The sequence below is a fragment of the Mesoplodon mirus genome (assembly GCF_964341445.2).
Source record: "Mesoplodon mirus genome assembly, chromosome: 3".
NCBI lineage: Eukaryota > Metazoa > Chordata > Mammalia > Artiodactyla > Ziphiidae > Mesoplodon > Mesoplodon mirus.
In genome coordinates, this window is record NC_138978.1 from 185,626,371 (window position 1) to 185,646,989 (window position 20,619).

The 20,619-nt window shown below is 36.8% G+C and overlaps 1 protein-coding gene across 2 annotated transcripts in view; it reads left to right on the top strand.

The window, feature by feature from the left end:
- USH2A (usherin) overlaps positions 1-20,619 on the top strand; it is a gene marked incomplete at both ends in the record, with an annotated part of 772,061 nt that overhangs the window by 534,066 nt on the left and 217,376 nt on the right. For both annotated transcript variants that reach the window (XM_082613798.1, XM_082613799.1), the window contains 4 exons: positions 3,851-4,014; positions 14,951-15,160; positions 16,501-16,703; positions 20,413-20,525. In XM_082613798.1, the coding sequence (XP_082469924.1) occupies positions 3,851-4,014; positions 14,951-15,160; positions 16,501-16,703; positions 20,413-20,525 (690 nt within the window). The remainder of the gene's footprint in view (positions 1-3,850; positions 4,015-14,950; positions 15,161-16,500; positions 16,704-20,412; positions 20,526-20,619) is intronic.

The window sequence follows — 20,619 nt, forward strand, 5'->3', positions numbered from 1 at the left end:
AACAGTTGGTTTTACTGGTTACAGCATAGACTTAACATAAGTTTTCATTCACTTAGCAGATTTCACAAGCTATGTCTTACAGGGTTTGAAATGGTACATTTTTCAAAATATACCCAAGAAACACAATTAGTATTTAGGGAAGATATTGATTGATATACATATGTTTTACATGATTTCAACTGATGGAGCATTTTTCTCTTAAAAGTATTTTATTATTAACTAAATAGAATGTCCCATCTGATATCAACACCGAAGTCTACCTAAAAAACAATATACTAGAGCAGATGAACAAAATACGTTAAGCAAACGAATATTTTCTTTTTTGACATGAATTGGTAAAATATATACCGACCCATGTAGTCAGACTTATATATACTTACTGACAAAGATTAGGTTTCAGATGTCATGAAAACAGTACATTTTAGTTCATTTAAGGGAGTTCAAGATCCTATTCCTTAAAATTTTAACTTAACCATGAAAATTAAAGAAAATGCAAAAAACAAATGTATGACATCGAATGAAATGCCTACTGATTTCTCAATTCAATAAAATAATAGTGAATAGTGGAAAGAATTTAATATTAGAAATGAATAAACCAGAGGCCCACCTAATCCTCCTAACTAGCTGTGCGACTTTAGGCAAAGCCCCTTAACTTCTCTGGGTCTCAGGTTTCTTATCTGTAAAATGTAGCAGGTATTTCATTATTTAAAGCAGATAAACTCTAAAGTCATCTTTCACTCTAAAATGTTAATATTACAGTCAGCCCTCTGCATCTGCGGATTTTGTATCCATGAGTCAACCAACTGTGAATCAAAAATATTGGGGAAAAAAATTCCAGGAACTTTCAAAAAGTCAATTTTAAATTTGCTACATGCCTGCGGCTATTTACATAGCATTTACATTGTGATTTCACCTATTACATAGGATTTACATGATATTAGGTATTATAAGTAATCTAGAGATGATTTAAAGTACAGAAAATGTGCATAGGTTATATGCAAATACGATGCCATTTTATATAAGGGAATTGAGCATCCTCAAATCTTGGTACCCACGGGGTCCTGGAACCAATCCCCTCGCAGATACCAAGGGGCAACTGTACTTTAAAAATGGACATTCCGGTTATATGTATTTATGTGGCCTAAATTTCTTCTATGCAGACATAAATTGTATCATTTCACCATACCTAAACTATGATGAAATAGCTTAAAGTATCACAGTAAGAACTAAGGCCCCATGGAACTTATTTACAATTCACCATTTCAGGGCTGCCTGATGTTTTTAATTCCACTTGTATAAAGAACCACAAAAATGATATCACTTTAAAGCCATAAAGGTTACTAAATTTATCACAGAGTAAATATGTGGAAGAAAAATTCAAATATTGCAGGAGAGATTAGGCATCCAGACTCTAGCTAAATTTCTTTTAAGCCATTTTGGGAAGTAAAACACAATTAAAAGTATTTTACCCAGGGAGAGAGCTAATGAAGCCAGTGTCACTGGTTCAGTTCCCATGTGAGCCATTAGCTGTGTTTCATTTGACTGTCACACACTTGCTACCCTCTTAGCCCCGACTCACCATCCTTCACAATCATACTAGCGGTCACAAAGGAAATTTGGCGAGACTGTTTAGATGCGGAAGCCAAAATCTCTCCCCTTTGCCAGAAAAATAACTCAAAGGTCAAGCCTCAGTGATATGACCTCATCCAACTATAGATGGATCAGCTGACCATTGTGTTTGTTATTATTTTTATCATCATCACCATCATTACGATGCTGGCAGCATAGCATAATGGTTAAAAGAGGAGGCTCTGGAATCAGACTGTCTAGGTTTGAGTCTTTACTCTCCCACTTACTAGTTCAATGACTTGGACAAGTGCTTTAACTCCTTAGGCCTTATTTTCCTCATTTTCAGTGCAGGTATTATAATAGTATGGTGAAGAATGAATGAGTTAATCATATAGAAAATTCCTGACACATATTAAGTACTCAGTAAATACTGTTATTATTATCTTTCAGTTGTCATTGTCATGTAGACTATTTAGCACTTTCTAGAAAGCATATGTATGAGTTTCCTAGGGCTGTTGTAAACTAACTGAGTGGCTTCAAACTACAGAAATGTATTCTCTTACAGCTCTAGAAGTTGAAAGTCCAGAATCAAAGTACTGTCAGGACTATGTTCCCTCCAAAGCCTCTAGAAAACAATCATTCTTTGCCTCTTCCAACTTCTGGTGGCCAAAGTTGTTCCTTGGTTTATGGCAGCATAACGCCAATTTCTGCCCCAACTCCTCATAGGTATCTTCTCCCTGTGTGTGTCTGTGTCTCTGTAACAAAATTTCCCTCTCCTTTCTTTTATAAAGATATCAGTCCTTTGGATTTAGGCCTGTCCCATATCCAGTATAAACTCATGCTAACTTGATTACACCTATTTCCAAATAAGGTCACGTTCACAGGGACCTAGGGGTTAGGACTTAAACATACCTTTCAGAGGGACACAATTCAACCCACTATAGCATCAAAACCAAAAGAAAAGAAAGAAAGATACAAGGAGAGGGGGTAAAGCAGAGAGAGGTAGAAGATCTGTTGCTAGTAGTTATTTGGGGGAAATAGAAAATAAATAGCTTCAAGGAAATCACTAATTCTTTACCTATAGCTACAATAAGCAGAGCATCATCCTAAATGTGGCTGAAGCCAAGCCCTGCAAAAATACCTTTGGGTCATGAGTGAGAAACAAGGTAAGGCAAGCAGACCTCTTCTACATGGGTGGTGGCAAAATGCTGTAAAACTCCTGACATAATTTTGGCTAAGTTATTTAGCACAGTCCTGCAAACGGCACCCTCCCTCTGTTGTCATGACTAATAAGTTGTGACTTACTGAGACAAATTCCCTGGGCCCTGCACTGGATGTGAGGCATCCTTGATCTATTAAAACCCAAAGAAGGTGATGACCTGAGACTAGTGTTTTCCCTGAGGACTGGATGCCCCACAGGGAGGGTCATGTGTTGTACAATGTGTTTAAGCAAGTTCTCAGTCTAAGCTGTTGTCCAGTCAAAGCTTGACTGTGTCTGTAAATAGGATTTTCCTCCCCAGGCAGTCTGACCCAGAAAAGAAAGCCTGATAAGTCTTCTGCCCAAAAGAGCCAAAAAGGATGAGGAATCGGTGGCTTTAGCCCATCACTGATTTAATATATGGCATCACCATGACGTCACCATGTCCAGTTTTCTCCTCCCAAAAAGCAGTGCTCAGTTTCCACTATATTGACTCAAGTAAATATGTTCTCACAATGGCAAAATACAGCTCACCATAGCAAAACCCTCAGTGGGAGAATGCTGTATACTTGGCCACAGTTTTAGGATTTAATTTAGGGGTTTATCTCTCGGCCAATGAGATTATGAGAAAGAAGCACAAGTATAGGAAGAAAATGGTGATGAGGGATTCTGATATTTGAAAATGGATGAGTTTCCCAAAAGAAGAACATAAAGCTCACTGGATCAAATTCAGATAGAAAGCTGGCAGGTTACCAGATGCGTAATTGCATCTTGAATTGAGCTATAATCCTCAGCACTTCTGAAAACAATAAGGATGAGCAAAACGATAAAACACATTTGTTTTAAATAGCAGTATTTGCTTAGCATTGCTAATAACGTATTTTCTTAACACTCTGGTTAAGGCTTGAGACTTACAAAAATAATGCTACCTTTTTTTGTGCAGGGAAGAAAAAAGAAAATGTATTGGGGGAAGAAAATGGTGCATCCTATGGGGGAAAATCTGTATTTTGTGAGGAAAAGAAAATGTGTTTGCTTTCCGGAAAGATAATTTTATATATGTATTTTTTAAAAACAACCTTTTAGGTTTACAACGTATGCGTATAAGGTCTTTGTACACAACAGTGTGGGTTTTACACCAAGTCAAGAAGCAACTGTGACCACGTTAGCCGGGCTTCCGGAGAGAGGAGCTAACCTCACTGCGATTGTTCTCAACCACACGGCCATAGACGTGAGATGGGCTAAACCAAGTAAGTCAGCTTCTTACATCTTTATACCCCTTTCCCATATTCGTACCAAAATGAATTTCAAATGGACACATTAAAAAATGACAGAAACAGAAAGCCAAGTTCCCTGTGCTGTTCTTCCTCAAAGGAAGTTCTCTCTCCACTTATGCATCCTTCTTGGGCCTTCCCTTCCTCCTTCCATTCCTTTTGGATGGGGAATGTAGTTTTTGTCACACCAGTTGGGATAGAAATGTCCATATACTAATTTGATAGCGATATAATACTGTGCACTTTCCTGCAGAGAGCTCTGCCCCCATCTCATAATTCATCACTTATCAGCAAGATCCATTTACTAGGATTGCAGAAGTATGATGGTTTTTTTCCAAGTGAATTGTCTTCAGCACTGGTAACAGCCAGAATTCCAGCTTGATACAGGAAAAGGAAGCCTGGCCACCATCACTGGACTTGCCACCATCACTGTTATTGCTTCAATAACACTGCGGTTCACCCTGGGTGCATTCAGAACACAACTTCATAGGCAGTTAGAAGAGCTCACATGTGGATATAATTTGTTCCTGCAACTTTAGAAACCACAATAACTGAAATTTCAGATCTGGTTGGTCAGTAGAGTAGCATTTCCCAGCTGATCTGTTAATTTGTAGTGAGCCATTATCACAATCAGAAAAAACCAAGACTGACTGTATCATGGAACTATGTATTGTAATCCTTCTTAGAAGGATCACTTGAGATCTGGCAAATAGTTGAATCAAAACTTGCTAGACGATTACCAAATACTGAGAAATATCTGATTTGGAAATCCCCAATGAAAATACTCGTTTTGTAAAAGTAAACTGTATCTACTAGGATAATCATCTACTAGTACATAAAAAGATGTAAAATGACTCCAGCTCGGGCAATCATAACCTTCTGATTTTGATTTTGTTATAGCCTAAGACGAGAAGTGATTCCTATTTCATTTAGAACATCTTGAGTGAATTTGCCCCTGTTCTGTTATATCAGTTGTTGATTAAAACCAGTGTTAGGTGACATTAATTGTAAATTAAAATTAGTACTGGTTATTTCGATCTACATTACCACTAAATAAGCCATTTTTACCAAAAGACTATCGCTCTAGGGTTTTTGTAAGGTTGCAGATTTCTAATGACCTGTGTCACCTCTACTGGGATCTCTTAAACCATTTACATGGAAGAACATAAGTTAATTGATGCTTATGACTACCTTCTGAGACACCTCTGGGAAAAAAGACAAAGTTTTTATCTGGAGATGGATTTTTATGTATAATATATTTTCACTCATATCCCTCTTTCTATTTCGCCCTCAATACCTGATTCATCTTAAAAACCTACTTAGAAAGGTGGACGCCCTCCCCGCTTCTGACATTTGAATACTTCTGTTAAGATCCGGCAGCTGAATTATCACCACTATAGGTCCTTTATGTTATAATTGCATGCCTGAAGTAAGCGTGCTTATAAAAACTGGCAAACCTAATAGATCTGAAGCAGCTCACTGAAGTTTCATTACCTTGGTAAGCTGAACATCTGACCTTCAGGATGTAGGTAATGCAATCTGCTGTTATTTCCATTCATACCTTAGAAATTTTTCAGATAACTATTTGTGAGCACAAAGGTTAACTCTCCGAAGAGGGTCAGCTCTGTGAAAGTGTGTTGCATTATCATTTTCTTCCTTCCTGCAACCTGCTATCCTAAGTAAATTAACTAGTCATTCCACTGTGAAAGGGCCACCTCTTTCTTGCAAGTTTAATTTCAGTTGTTTTCTTGATTTGTAGGGTAAAATTGGACCTGTCTAACACACTAAAAGGCACAAAACTATAGGTTGAAAGTCATGAATAAGCTTATGAATATTTGCTTATTAAAAACCATAAAATATATTTTTTAAAACATATTCTTTCTTAACTATGACCCTCCACATGGGCACACCATTTGGATAGCAAAATATCTCTGGTAAATTTTTACCAATCACAGATTAACAGAGATAGGTATTAAAGTTTTAGAAGCACCCATTTTAAATGTTTGCATCTCTGTGTTGATATCATGTGAGGAAAAAGCATCCCTGCATCTGTTCAGTTCATTTTTACGGCAAATATTACAAACTGGCAGCACATGGACCATATTTACTCCCATCCTCCATGCATTGTTTTGCCAGCAGCATTTGAAAAAAAATTTTTTTTGCTAACATTTAACCATTAGAAGATTTCACATAAAGATGATGATTTTGGATTGATCTGAAAAACCCAATGATTGGGTGAAACTGTTCCCACATTGCTGAAGGGAAAATAATCAGCTGGCACTGGTTTCCCCTTTACACAGGCTGCACCCTCCCTGTCTTCCTGGTCCCTATATAGACATGAGGTTCTTATCCCTGCTTTCCATAATAAAAGATAATAGTTCAACCTAAGTGAAATACCATGAAGATAAATGCTATTAGTGGGGGAAAATCCCACTTTTATAAGAAAAGATACAAAAATACCTTCACTTAAATTGTTTATGCAGCCCTAGGAGTTAGAAACTGGCACTTAATAATTTACCACAAATTACAGTTAGTAGCACTTCTCACACTCAGACTCCGAGCTCAAGCATCCCATTTTCGACTGTTTCTCCTGCATTTGGCCTTAATGGTTATTAGCTCTTTGTCAAGAGTGATTTAGTGAGATCCTTCCCATTTTGACTGCTCACTCTAAAATAAATGGTGAAAAATGCCTACGAGGGAAGGGGGTAGGAAGGCAGGGCCGCTTCTGAGGTCTCCTCGCTAACGAGGTCATTGACAGCTGGAAAAGAGCAAGAAAACACTGGAGGTGGTGAGAGAGGAAGGAACTGAAAAAGAAGAAATGGAAAAAATCATCCAAGGGCTGTCCACGTGACCATCTGTCAAGAGCTCCCCCTGACCTTCAGACGTTCACATCCTGTATCATATCATCCTCCTTGTCCATCTCTCCCCTTCCTCTTTTTCTTCCATCTTTCCTCTTTCTCTTTTCCTCTTCTACTTTCCTCCCTCCCTTTCGTTTCCTTTCCTTTCCTTCTTCCTTCCAGGAACATTTTTTTCTGACTTTTTTGTCCTGGGCCCTGGTACTACAAAGACTAATGACGTAACTCCTGTATTATAATATCTCACTGAACTCTCCAGAAAATGTGTAAAGTATGAAGGCATCACCATTAAAAGAATTTTAATCCACATAAAATTTAAATCCACATAAAATTAAATCCACATAAAAAGCATCTGCCTCATCTTGCTCCCTTAACCAGAAACCACTAGAGTTTGTAGCTAGAAGAATTTTTGACTTGTCGCAACTTACCTTGTTCGGGTGGCAATACATATACATCATTCCAAATCTCACCTCTTTTGAAAGCACCCACCATCATTGTCTCACCTTGTCCCTCTGCTTCCCCTCCCATCGCTCCAGCTACCAAAGCAAATAGACTGGATGCGCCTTTTCCACTGGCTTTCTGCGCGTTCACTTGTGCACCTTCTGTAATCTGACCTTCTTCCCTTGCATTCTACTGATTTGGTCGTCTTGAAATCATTCTCATAATGACCCAATCCAATGCTCTCTTGTTAGTGCCATCCTATTCTGTTTCTCTGTGGTAGTGGGTCCATAAATGACCCTTCCTTACTCAAATGCCCTCTTCTGTGTCACCAGCTACTCTTGTTCTCATCCCCTAAAAACTTTTTTTTAAGTTTTTACAGTTTTATTGAGAAATAATTGACATACACCACTGAATAAGTTTAAGGTATACAGCATGATGGTTTGATTTATGTATATTATAAAATGATTACCACAATAAGTTTAGTTCTCATCCATCATCTCATATAAATATAGTAAAAAGTAAATTTTTTTTCTTAGGATGAGAACTTTTAAGACCTGCTCTGTTAACAATTTTCCTATATATTATACAGCGTATATAACAATTTTCCTATATATTAAACTATCATCATCATGGTGTATGTTGCATCCCTAGTACTTATTTTTTTTAAATTTTAATTTATTTTTTTATACAGCAGGTTCTTATCTATTTTATATGTATTAGTGTGTATATGTCAATCCCAATCTCCCAGTTCATCCCACCTGCCCCCCCCAAAGACTTTCTCAAAGTTCCTCCTGAGTATTTTTCACCCTCTAACTCTCTTGTTGGTGATTCCATCTATCTCAGTGTTTTAAATTCTCCTAACTAGAAAAGTGGCAAAACTCTGTGAAGCCCTATGAAGGAATAATTTTTAAAATAGGCTTTGGAATCAGGGAAACTTATGTTTGACACCCAGTTGCAGTATTTTCTAGTGCTATGACCTAAAACAAGCCACTTAACTTCACTATATCCTAGTTTCCTAATTCAGAATATGGAGATAATAATAATAACTGCCTTAAAATATGATGATAAAGATGAAATAATATATATTTAGCACTTAGTAATCATTTAGTATTGGTATAAAGTATTGTTCTCTCTCTAAAATATTTACAGTGCTTTCAGCAGCATTTTACCAAAAAACTTGGGGAGCCAGTTCTTTTGTTTGCTTGCTTTGGGTTTTGTTTTGTTTTATGTTAATCATTTAGAGTCATTTTTTTTCCAAAACAAACTACTTTATATAGATGTATAGTCGATTTACAATGTTGTATTAGTTTCAGGTGTACAGCAAAGTGATTCAGATAGATAGATTCTTTTTCAGATTCTTTTTCATTACAGGTTATTAGTGAAGCCATTTCTAATAAAAAAATGGGACATAATTTTTCAAAGCATTCAGGTAAAAGCATGTCTGCAGTAAGCTGAAGATGAATAAAGACCAAATCTCACTTTATAATTAACTGACTTGGGTAGAAGGTAGAACTACTAACCACTGCTAACTCCCCTTTTCCTTTTAGTGGTGGTGCTGCATGTCCACCAATCTAGACTACCTTTACTAGCCTCCTTTGCAGTTAGTTGTGGCCATGTGACTGTGTTTCTGCCAATAGAATGTGAAAAGAAATATGAGTCTTTTGGGGTCATAACCACAAAACACTAGGTACATGCCTATCTGTTCTCTCTTCATCCTCTCCCTGGACTAGACTGTGGATGCTGCAGTGTTCTCAGTTTCAACTCTGCAGGCATGGCCAACACCCTAAGCGATCCAAAGCCACATAAGAGAAAGAACCTGGGTTCTTGAATGACCACACGGAGCACAATCTGATTCACTTACTTTGAAGCTATTGTGTGAGATACAGATTAACATTTATTGTATTTAAGTCACTTTATTTAAGGGCTTCTTGGTTACAGTAGCTTAGCTAACTAACTCTGTCCCTGTTTGCCCATATCAGTTCACTTTAAGAGCAGGAATGATCTGTCCTCTTTCCATGGCCAAATATAGAATGATGAATAATTAACACATTTCATACACATTTCCTTTAAATACAGTTTTCTCTGGAAGGTTATTGATTGAAAGGAGCTGGAACACAATGAGAGGCTACAGGAGCTGGGGGCAGGGTGGGTTCCAAAATGCAGGTATTTGTTTTAGTTGCATAAACTAGATAGAAGGCATCTGATATCTTGCTGGGAAAAATAAGGAGCCTGGCTTGGCTCATAGCTCAGGAGACTCTACCCACTTCTTTATGTGGGCAGTTTTACCCTCAGGCAGAGTAAAAATTTTCTTAAGAAGTAGTTGTGATAAGTTCAGGTTTTCTAAGAAGTGCTTAGTTGATGACACAGAGCTCTGCACAATAGAACTTGGGGAACTGGACTCTAATCTGAGAATCTGTGAGCAAGAAAAACACTTCTATTATAAAATAGCCTTAATAGGGTCCTTCCAAGTTTCTATATTGGAACAAAGTTACCACCCACTGAGCCTGCTGAAGAATTAAATCCTAGACAAATCAATTAGGAGACCTATTAAATGGAATGGTTTACTGTGATTGCTCTAGATTAGGGCCACAAACTTTTCTGTAAAGGTCCAGAGAGTAAATACTTCAGGTTTTGCAGGCAATATACATTCTCTGTTGTAACTACTCAACTTTGCCATTGTGGCCTAAAAACAGCAATAGATAACTGTTATAGGCACTGAGATTTGATTTTCACATGTCATGAAACACTATTATTATTTTGATTTTTTTCCCAACAATTTAAAAGTGTAAAAACCATTCTTAGCTCACAGGTTATATACAAAGGGGAGACAGGCCAGATCTGGCCAACAGGACAGATTTTACTCATGGTAAAATCATGAGTTTGTTGACCCCTGATCTAGATGATAAAGATCTAGAGGACATAACTGATATTGATAACAATCTCTAAAAATAATCCAACAGCATATACAGAGTGTGATCCTTTTGCAAGAGGACTTTCAACCAGCCCATCTAGTAACTTTTAAATTATTTGGAAATCCATTACCAAGGAGAGGGGCTTGTTCTAGATTTGAGAATTTTCTATGCCTAAGACCACATTTCTGACCTGTACATGGAGAGCACCAGCAAAAATGTCATTTAATAGCAAAGATTTTATCCAAAGTTTTTAACCCTCTTCTTCAACTCACTGAGGTTGACCTGATATGCTACAGTTAGAGCAATACCTACTTATAAATGTCTGTGGTCTATAAAATATGGGTTACTGAGAACAGGATTAGAATACCTGAGAAATATTTCCCAATGTACACGTATTTACCATAATCTCGTAGGAAATCCTCATACCATCCTGCTGCTTCAAACACAAGTTAGTATTCAGAGCTTAACTCCAAAGTATATGTATAACTCTACTTCAGATATTCACACTTTAAGTTTGAAGTAAACCCGGTGGCCACAAAAACACTTCAAACTCAAGAAGTCTCAAGTGAAACAATACCTTTCAAATCCTCCATCCCATAATTACTCCTATGTTTTCATCTTGATTCCTAGGATTCACACAAGACCCAAGACCAAAACTCGGACTTTTATCTATATCTCTTCCTTATCCCTTTCTAAACTGTCCTGGGTCATTTAAGGACCTTGGCTCTTTCCATGCGGTGCATCCACATTCCTTCAGGCCTTGAGGTCCTTCTCTTGCTGGGAAAACTAGAGACAATCAGAGATGGTCAATTGGTCTTTAACACCTTGGTCCAAAAATGGCACAAACTGGCCACGTGACCTCACCCAGATGCAAGGAGCCCAGGAAACGTAGTCTACCTATTTGACAAGAAGAGAGACACATGGGTATCAGTGAGTGCTAGGGATTTTTACCACAGCTTTTCTGTAGTGATTTTTAAAGTTTAATTGCTATTTAGCCTGTTAATGCTGCTAGTAGTTAGTGATGTCTTTCTTTATTTTTCTGCGTCTCTCTATTTTATGTATGATCAAGAATTTAGTGTACTGTTATTTTCCTTGTCCTTCTCACCTGCCACTTTCAATGTCTGGTTTATAAATTATTATATAATCATTTTACATAATTAACTTCTCTTGTTTTGATATTTTATCATCAATTCTTAAACTTCCCTAATCTTAAGCTCTGGATCTTGATTCATCTTTTTGTCTTCTAGATAACATCATTGGAAATTTTTTATAATTAAAGTTAAATAAGTTAAATAAATGAGCTATATATTCTCTTAACTTCTGCCTAAATAAGAACATTTGTCTGTTGTCCTTGCACATTCTCTTAATTTTTACCTATATAAGAAAATCTTTCTGCTGTATTTGCACATAAATAATGACTTAGCTGTGTATGAATTCTTGGATCAAAGTATTTTCCCTCAAAACTTCTTGAAATTTTTCCATTGTCTTCCAAATTTGTTGTTCCAGAGAAGTCTGAAACTTGCCTGATTTTTTTTCTCCTTTGTAGATGATATTTTAATTTTTAGTTTATTTGAGAAATGTCATAATGATCCATGATATGCCTGTGTTTGGATATATTGCCATTATTTTAGCCAAAACTATATTAATCTATTCAATTTATAGACATAAACCTTCATTTTGGGTCAGGTTTTATGGGATATTTTATATCCATGATTATTTATTCCATTTATTTTTCAAGTTAATTAAATTTTTTTCATTCTCAATATCTATAATTTTGACATTCACTGATTTCTTCTTAGTCATTTTCCTCTTTCTTTTTTTCCTGTCCTACATTTTTAACTCTGTCCTTTTCTGCTTTCAATGTAGATTTTAATTCTGCCATTGGTTTTTATGTTTCCTTACTTTCCTTTCTTATTTAAGATCATTTAATATCTTCATGTCTTCATGTCTATCTTTCCATGAAACAGTCACCTGTTTCCTAGAGCACCTTTTGCACAAAGGCATGTCCCTTTTGTTATTTTTAAAAACATCATGCAAATGTTTTATAAAGCTTTCATCTTATTTGTATAGAAGTATATGAAAAACAAATTCTACTTTTGGAGGTTCTGAACAGTGTTTCCCTTATCTTATACCTTGTAATTCATGTTTTTCTCTTTTCAAAAAGAGAAATATATTCAGGTCCAGTTTTTACCAATCCACAGGGAGGGTGAAATTTGCTCGTCTCCTTATTCCAGCTATTTCAATTCTAACAGCATTCCTCAAGGTCAGCAACCTTGAATTGTGTGTTGGCCAGTGGAAATGAGGATGCATCTTCTGTTTCTTAGCTGGTTCACTGACTTAGAGCCCACTGAAATTTGAAAACCCTGTTTGAACAATGTAAAAAGACACTCCTTTGCATGTACAGCTCCCTGAACTTATCACAGTATGACTAGGAATATGAAGATCATTTAATCTAGTTAATGTGTTTCTACTGTTTTTCTGTGTTTTGGACTCTGCACTGTAATGTCAATGAAGGAAGAAAGAGGAATGTTGAAGCAGATGGCGAGAGGCAGGGCAGTGCAGAAACCTGGCCCACGTTGCCTAGCAATGCTTCCTGTTTCTGGTTAGAAGAGTCTCATCCCATGGAGTAAGATGGAAGCAATGGAACTGAACCCCATCTTTTCCTTTCTTCTTTGGGACAACAGATTCTGTTCTATTTCAGGGGGTTGACGTATGGCACATGGCTAAGAATGGACATTTAATGACATTTCATCCAGATACTGTCATATGATCTTTGCTCATCTTGAATGTATGGTGCTAGCCCCAATATTTTCAGTGTATATACACAGGTCCATTCCCTGGAACTTGATAGAAGAGATATCAGGCACATTTAACCATGGTAAAATCCATTTATATTTCTGAGTAGAATTTGAAAGCATTTCATTAATACTATATCTTTAGAGCTTGAATTTCTAACCGGTGTGCTCATGTAACAAACTAAAATACAACAAGAACTTCAAATCTAGCAGACTTTCTATTATATCTTAGCTGCCATAAATTAATGAGGAATCATACTGTAGGGCAGCAGAAAATAATTCTAATGATAGAAGGAACTTTTGCCCTCACAGAACCAGTGACTTTGCTGTACTCGACAAATATTATCATTTGGGAAAATATCAATGGACACGAATAGCCAGTTCCTGACAATGCATTATAATGACCTCATTATTAAAGATGCTTACGTTTTACGACATCAGAGAAAAGAGACATCTCAATCTCCAGAGTTTTCCAAAGTAGTTGCTAAACATCTCTTACTATAAACTCTTTCAACTATACTGGCGTACCAAACGTTTTTAACTATTGCTGGATGTTAGGCCAAAGTGGTAGTGTGCTCAGGAAACAAACAAAAACTAAAAATCAAACCAGCATTCAGTTTTGATGTAAGACACCCCAAGATCTTAACGAACAGGGGTTCTTAAAAGAAAGTCATGCAGTTCCCAAAACCATATTCCTTTTCATGGCCGTATGCCAAGATCTCACATATTAGAGACACTGTACTTCAATAACTATAAAGAGAAATGCCACCTTTCCCTCCCCATCCTTGCTTAGTGCTGCAGGACAGTGTTAACACAAGCTTTTACATACAATTTTAGGAGCTTTTACATACAAAACTCCAACCTCCAACCCTAACACAGATCAAGGTAATAGATCCTGCTTAAGGTCTTCAAAAATAATGCTAATGGAAGCAGAGCAGTGTACTATTTTCTACCTAAGAAAATCTGAGTGTTGTGTGTCTTCTTTTTAAAGCATCGTAATAGGAAAATCATGAGAAGAACTTAGTGCAAGAATGGAGAAATTGGGTGAAAGGAAAAAGAAAACAAACTGGTCTTTGAAAGGACAAGGGCTGAGGAATTGATGAGTTATATTTGTGAGACAGTAAGCGATTGATTTTGGCCCCCTTTAAGAGCTTGTCTACATCATACAGACAACAGTGAACTAGGAGAAAAGGATGGGAGCCTTGATCAAAATTCAAGTATCATCCTGGGATCCTACTGAGTGAATCTTTAAGGAGAGCATACTACTTCACTCTGCTACATCAACAGTGCACATAACAGGGTATCTATCTAAACATTCTTCCAGGTATCGTTTAGCAGATTTTGTTAGCAAGTGAAAAACTTCCTCAGGTTTTAGAATCTGTGTCAGGATGTGCCCTCATTTGTATTAGCATAGAGTTCTCTCTAGGACTATTACTTATGAACAGAAGCTTTTCCCTGTACTGCATATTTTTATTTTATTCAATTTCCTTTCATAAGTATTATATCAAAGTTTTGAAGATTAGTTGTGTACTTATAAATATTAGGTTGGCCCAGAAGTTCATTTGGTTTTAAGTGAAAATAAAAGATACAGTTTTCATTTTCACCAAGAACTTTATTGAACAATGTATTCACTAACTGAATGAACTTTTTGGCCAATCCAATAGCATAATTAAAATATTTAAAAGTTTATTTTCCTATAAAGTTAAGACTGTGCAATTAATTATGAGATGGGGGTGAAATCACCTTTGTTTAGAAAAGGTAAAACCCAGCAACCCTCTAAGGAAAATTCTATAAGCTTTCCCTTTTCTCATTCTAGGAATAGCTAATGATAGAGTGTATTCTCTGTCTTTTCCCCCGAGACCCTTTTATATCAGCTACATTTACAGTGTCCTGTGTTCATTGTTAACAGCTTTTCAAGACCTACAAGGTGATGTTGAATATTACACACTTTTTTGGAGTTCTGCTACCGCCAATGAATCTCGAAAACTCCTCCCAGATGTAAACTCTCATGTCATTGGCCACTTAAATCCAAACACAGAGTATCGGATTTTTATCTCTGTTTTCAACGGAGTTGCCAGCATCAACAGTGAAGTGCTGCATGCAACCACTTGCGACGGCGGTGAGTCCAGATTTCAAGGGATGCTCGGCTTCCGAGATGCGAATGCAATTGATTGATTCTCGCTGAGGCTGAGATCAGTCATCCTTCCATTATAAAATTTCCGGTGTTGCAGGGAAGGGGGTCGGAGCTAAAATGCTTAAGTGCTGGCTGTCGTCAAGTGGCAGATCAATAAGTGGTCCCGTGGAGACAGCGACACACGGCTCCAATCATGGGATATTAGCCCAGTTTGTTCCTGTTCTTTTCAGTGTATGCTTAGTTGGAAGGTGAGTTCACATCAATACATGGTGACATTTAGAAACATTTTTTTTTAAGAACTGCTCTCAGAAGCAAGATGCTATTCACGACGACAGCCAAGCACAGTGAGGGCCCTCCCTGAGTCACCAGAAATGGTAGGTGGAAGTTCAGCCACTGAGAAAAACTCCCTGTGACTCATTTCTAAGCCAGTTAGCAAGGGGGAGGAAGCAAGGGAAGCAACTTGTGAATCTGAAATGTGTTTGGAATGGTCTTTCTAATCTTTTTGGTTTCTAAAGTCTCATGATAAACATTATAATATCATTACCTCCAAGCCAGCGTTCCAGGTCATTAACGGAGCACTTTAAGTGTGGAACCCATTCCCCTTCGTGGTGCCAAAGGTTGACACCTTTTGTTTATAAAGTAGAATGGATCACAAGGACAATTTTTCAACTAGTTAAGATGGGCTCTTATGATAAAAATAGGTCTTTGCATAGTTATTTCTGACATGCTTGAATAATTGTATAATTTAACGCCAGGCAAGATTTTTTTTTCTAATGTTAGATTTCATCATTACCTATGGTAATCAACATTCCACATCATTTGCATAATGACAATATTGCATTATTGCTTCATATTGCTTGAGTTACAAGCTAGTAACATCAAATGATTTTTCACGTTCCACCAGCCTCGATATATTTGAGTTATATTTTTTTTGCTTAAGGAGCAAATTTTCTTTCTTTCTTTTTTTTTTTTTTTCTTCCCTGAGAGGTTTGGAGAAGTGAAGGAATGGGAAAAAAGACAAATAATAGATATGTGTTAGTGGTGCAGATGGGTGAATAATTTATCATCATATCCCACTGGTCACATAGTATTGAAGATTAGCACTACGCTGGTGGTATAAAGCATTTTACCACCAATTCTCATGGTTTCTAACTGAGAGTATAATAAGCCAATTTACAGAGGACTACAGACTGTGATAACTTCATCAGAGGAAAGCAGATAAGCAACAAACCCTTCACTCAACCTAAATACTAATCGGCATTTAGTTTAACAAGTGCTTTTTCAGAGGCAGCTGGAGTTTATTCAGTTTCTTCCTTTAATTCCAGAGCCTCAGGGCATGCTTCCTCCAGAGGTTGTCATCATCAACAGTACAGCTGTACGTGTCATCTGGACAGCTCCTTCAAACCCAAATGGTGTTGTCACTGAATATTCTGTCTATGTAAATAATCAGCTCTACAAGACTGGAATAAATGTGCCTGGGTCTTTCATTCTGAGAGACCTGTCTCCCTTAATGATCTATGACATTCAGGTTAGAACATTGTTTTTTTGAAGGTTAAACTTATGGGTGTGTTAAATAAAACATGCTGGGTTATGTCTCTTAGTGGATACCTTCCATCTTGGTTACACATGATTTATTTGGTGGGGAAGGGGAGAGAAAAGAGGGAAATTGATCTGGATTACATCTGTTTGCTGTGGGCAAACACACGAGTCACTGGAGAGGGGATAATGGGACTGTGGAAAGTGATGGTGATGAGGATGGTGATGATATTGTCACTGGCAAAAGGAAGCAAATCATGTGTTTGCAGTCAGTCTTGCCAAGCAGCTTGCCTTTTTCCTGGTTCTTTTACTGATAACAAAACCAGAATTAGCCTGTAACTGTGGAGATATTCTTTCTACTCCTATTTCTGCTACTTATTAAATGTAACAACTTTAGGGAAGTTATGCAACCTCTCTTGGTGTTGATTGTCTGTTTTGTAAGAGCAAAGGACTAGATGACTTAAAACATTCTATCCCCCTCTAGCACTCTGTGATTCTGAACCCAACACCAATAACAAAAATAAATGAATATATGGCAGACGACAAATATTAAAAGATTTTATCTGAGGATGAAAGAAATATATCTGTTCATCCTTCAACAAATGTTCAATGATCCTCACCTATATGAAAGCAATTGTATTTTAGTTTTTTGCCCTTGGGCCTCTTTGAGAATCTGTTGAAGTCAGTGCACACTGCCCTAGAAAAATATGTATATTTTGATGTTTATATGACAAAAGTTAACATACAATTTCAGAGAGTGCATTGACCATTTGAGAGCCAACTCCTAGATCTCTTTGAGATCTACTGATCTTAAAAGTAGAAAAAATATAAAGAATATTAAGGCATATAAAACAAGGAACTTACCTTCAAGGAATTGGAAATCTTGTCAGAGCACTAGGATATAAAAGATAACAAGGCCAAATGCAAAAATTAATGATAAAAACAGAATTTTTCAGAAGCTCAAAGTTTAGAGAGAAGGGTTGCCATTTGGTAAAATTTTAACTAAACTATGCTCCTTCTAGAATCTATAAGAGCTTTTAAAATATTTTTCAGAAGATATTAAGTGTGGAAGTTGTATTTGACCACAGAAAACTTCACTGGCTCTGTTCATTAAGTGAACATTTTCCCAGCCCCTTCTTTCCCACATATTTGAAGGTGAAACATACGTAATCATCTGGCTACAACCAATGCATTAGCCTCTCCACTACTAGGCCTAGCTTCCTAAGAAAATGACATAAAAAGAGATTTCATAAAAGAAGAAATGTACATTGATTATTTTTCATTGTGTTCCATGATTCCCATCTACCCACCTGAGTTACCTTAGCCTGGACCAGTGGACTGATATTTTTCTTCATGACTCTTAGAGTGAATCTATATATATGTGTAGCTCATCACATTATAAAATGAAAATCACATTCAAAATAAATAGAAATATAACTTTATGAACAAGGTTAGCATAGGAAGGTGATGAAGGATTTGCTGTATTTTCCTCTTTGGGATGCTGGCGGAGAAAGCCAACAGAGCCCTTGAAAGGCAGCTTATTCATTTGCTTTATAGGACTCAAAATACATCCTGGGGGTGAGATCCCTGGAGGCTGTGCATGCATATCCAGCATCAGCCTTCCAACCATAGAGCAAGAGTTGACATGTAAGCATTCCAGGCATGTTCTACTCTGACAGGCTTCACTCAGACCTATTGGTTTGAGTCACTAATGGCCTGAGGAGAGTGCATTTTGATCCAATTTGGGACATGGAAACAGATGAGGAGACGAAAGACCAAATTAGAATCTAACACTTAAACTTTGTTATAAGATGTTCTTATCCTTCATAACTGTATTTTTATGAAGCTCTTCACCGTCCAGAAATGCTGCACTTGAAATAGTTGTTGCATTACTGGGAATTTGAATATCAAATTTCAAAGATTTTTATTTCTGATGTCAAGGATGATTTGGCTCCATTTAAAATACGCACTTAACTGATATGCCTAATACTTTAAAACTAAGATTCTCTATACTAACCCCCTCTGTAAAATAGCCTCTGATTTTAAAGCAGACATGTAGATGCACCAAAGCATCTGCTTTTTTGAATGAATCATTTTACATATCCCTTTTTAAAGGGAATAAGCATTTCCATTTTTAATTCAATTTTATCTCTTTTTATGCCCCAAAGATGGAGACTTGGAATATTGCATTATCAAGGAAGTGAAACTATTGACACATTTCTCTAAAGTCAAAGTAAAAGCTTTCTGGAGAATTATTTAAATACACTTAAGTTTAGAACTTAAAGCTATGGTTATTATTTAGATAAGACAGTAGGGTACAGTAAAGCCTGAATCAGATATTTCATATCTTATCAGCTTCATCATATTCCCTGATTTCTCTGACCCCTCCATTTACAAACTTCTGAACGTGGAGTTGTAAAGTTTCAATAAAATTATCTGTGCAAGTACCCATCATAATATTTGGCATATAAAAGATTCAGTTGAGTTGATTTTGAGTTATCTCACTATGCATCATATAGTCAAATATTTCCCAATATGCATGAAGTTTTATTGTCCTTAATTCTATTATAGCAAGCATATTTTAAGTTCATCTGCCTGTAAGTTGTTTGAGGTTTCATTGGACATATTCAGAGTAAACAGCCTTGACAGAGTTTAAATATCTACTAAGTATTAGCTCAAAATGCTATGTGGCATAAATAAATCACACAAAAGCATTATAAAAACTCCCATTTAGGTGCAAACTACCCCATGAACAAAGCGACGTAGCTACTAAATATAACACATAGCACATTTGTCTTTCCTCAAATGCCAGTTGAAATTCAGAGAACTGTGTTGCTTTAAAGGCTCAGGATTAGTGTTTAAGATTCATCAGTATCTAGTATCCTCCATTTATGTATTAAATGCTGAAAGTAAATTAGCATTGGAAAAAGTTCAGTTCCTCTTTGGTTTAGACTTTACTGGAGAGCAGAAGGGTGTCGCTTTGTAGACTGTCCACGAGCGACCTCCTGTATGTTCATCTGTCTCTCCCCCCTCTTGTCGAATATGTTCCTTCTGTGTTACTCATGCTTGATGAACCTGATTTCTAATCTGTAGTTATTCCACCCTCCTCGGTTTTTATTCAGATTAGGTGGCAGAATTAAAGGGTGAGTGATGAGTTTCTGCTGTGATTAAGGTAAAAATACAATTGCAGCTGGAACAAATGGATATAAAATAGCTCAGCCATATTGGAAGGCTTCCCTAGACCTCATTTTTCTTCCATTAGACATTAGCATTGAGGCTATTTGCTATAAAGTGTCAAGACTTCCAGAAGATATCATCATTACCCTCTCTTGTTATAGATCCAGAGAGCAGTATGCAGTGATAACATATTATGCTTGCCAACTGTCACCTAAACATCCTCCCTTCTTTAACTGTGCTCCAAATAGATGAATATGTCTGTCTCTTTCTGAAGAGTTGGAACCAGAAACTAAACATCACCATTTGAATCACTAGATCAATTGTTCTGAGCTCATTTCTGTGCTTTATTTTGACCTTTCCCACCAGACTCAATTAACATAAAAAATTAAGATTGATTAAACCCTAAGATGCTGTAGAGAACTATAAGAGACTCCTTTGAAATGAGGGGGGGTGAGGTTCAGTCCATCGGCAATCTGTATTTTGAAAGTATTTGCAATAATTCTTTTCTAAACTAACATTTGCAGGTTGAAGTCTGCACAAAATATGCCTGTGTGAAAAGCAATGGAACCCAAATCACCACCATGGAAGATAGTCCAAGTGATATACCAGCTCCCACAATTCATGGCATCACTTCAAGGTACAAATTTTTTTTCAATTAAACTAAAGAACTGATCATAAACAATGAAAATAAAAATCAAAGGTATCATCCCAGCCATGACAATCTCATTTAG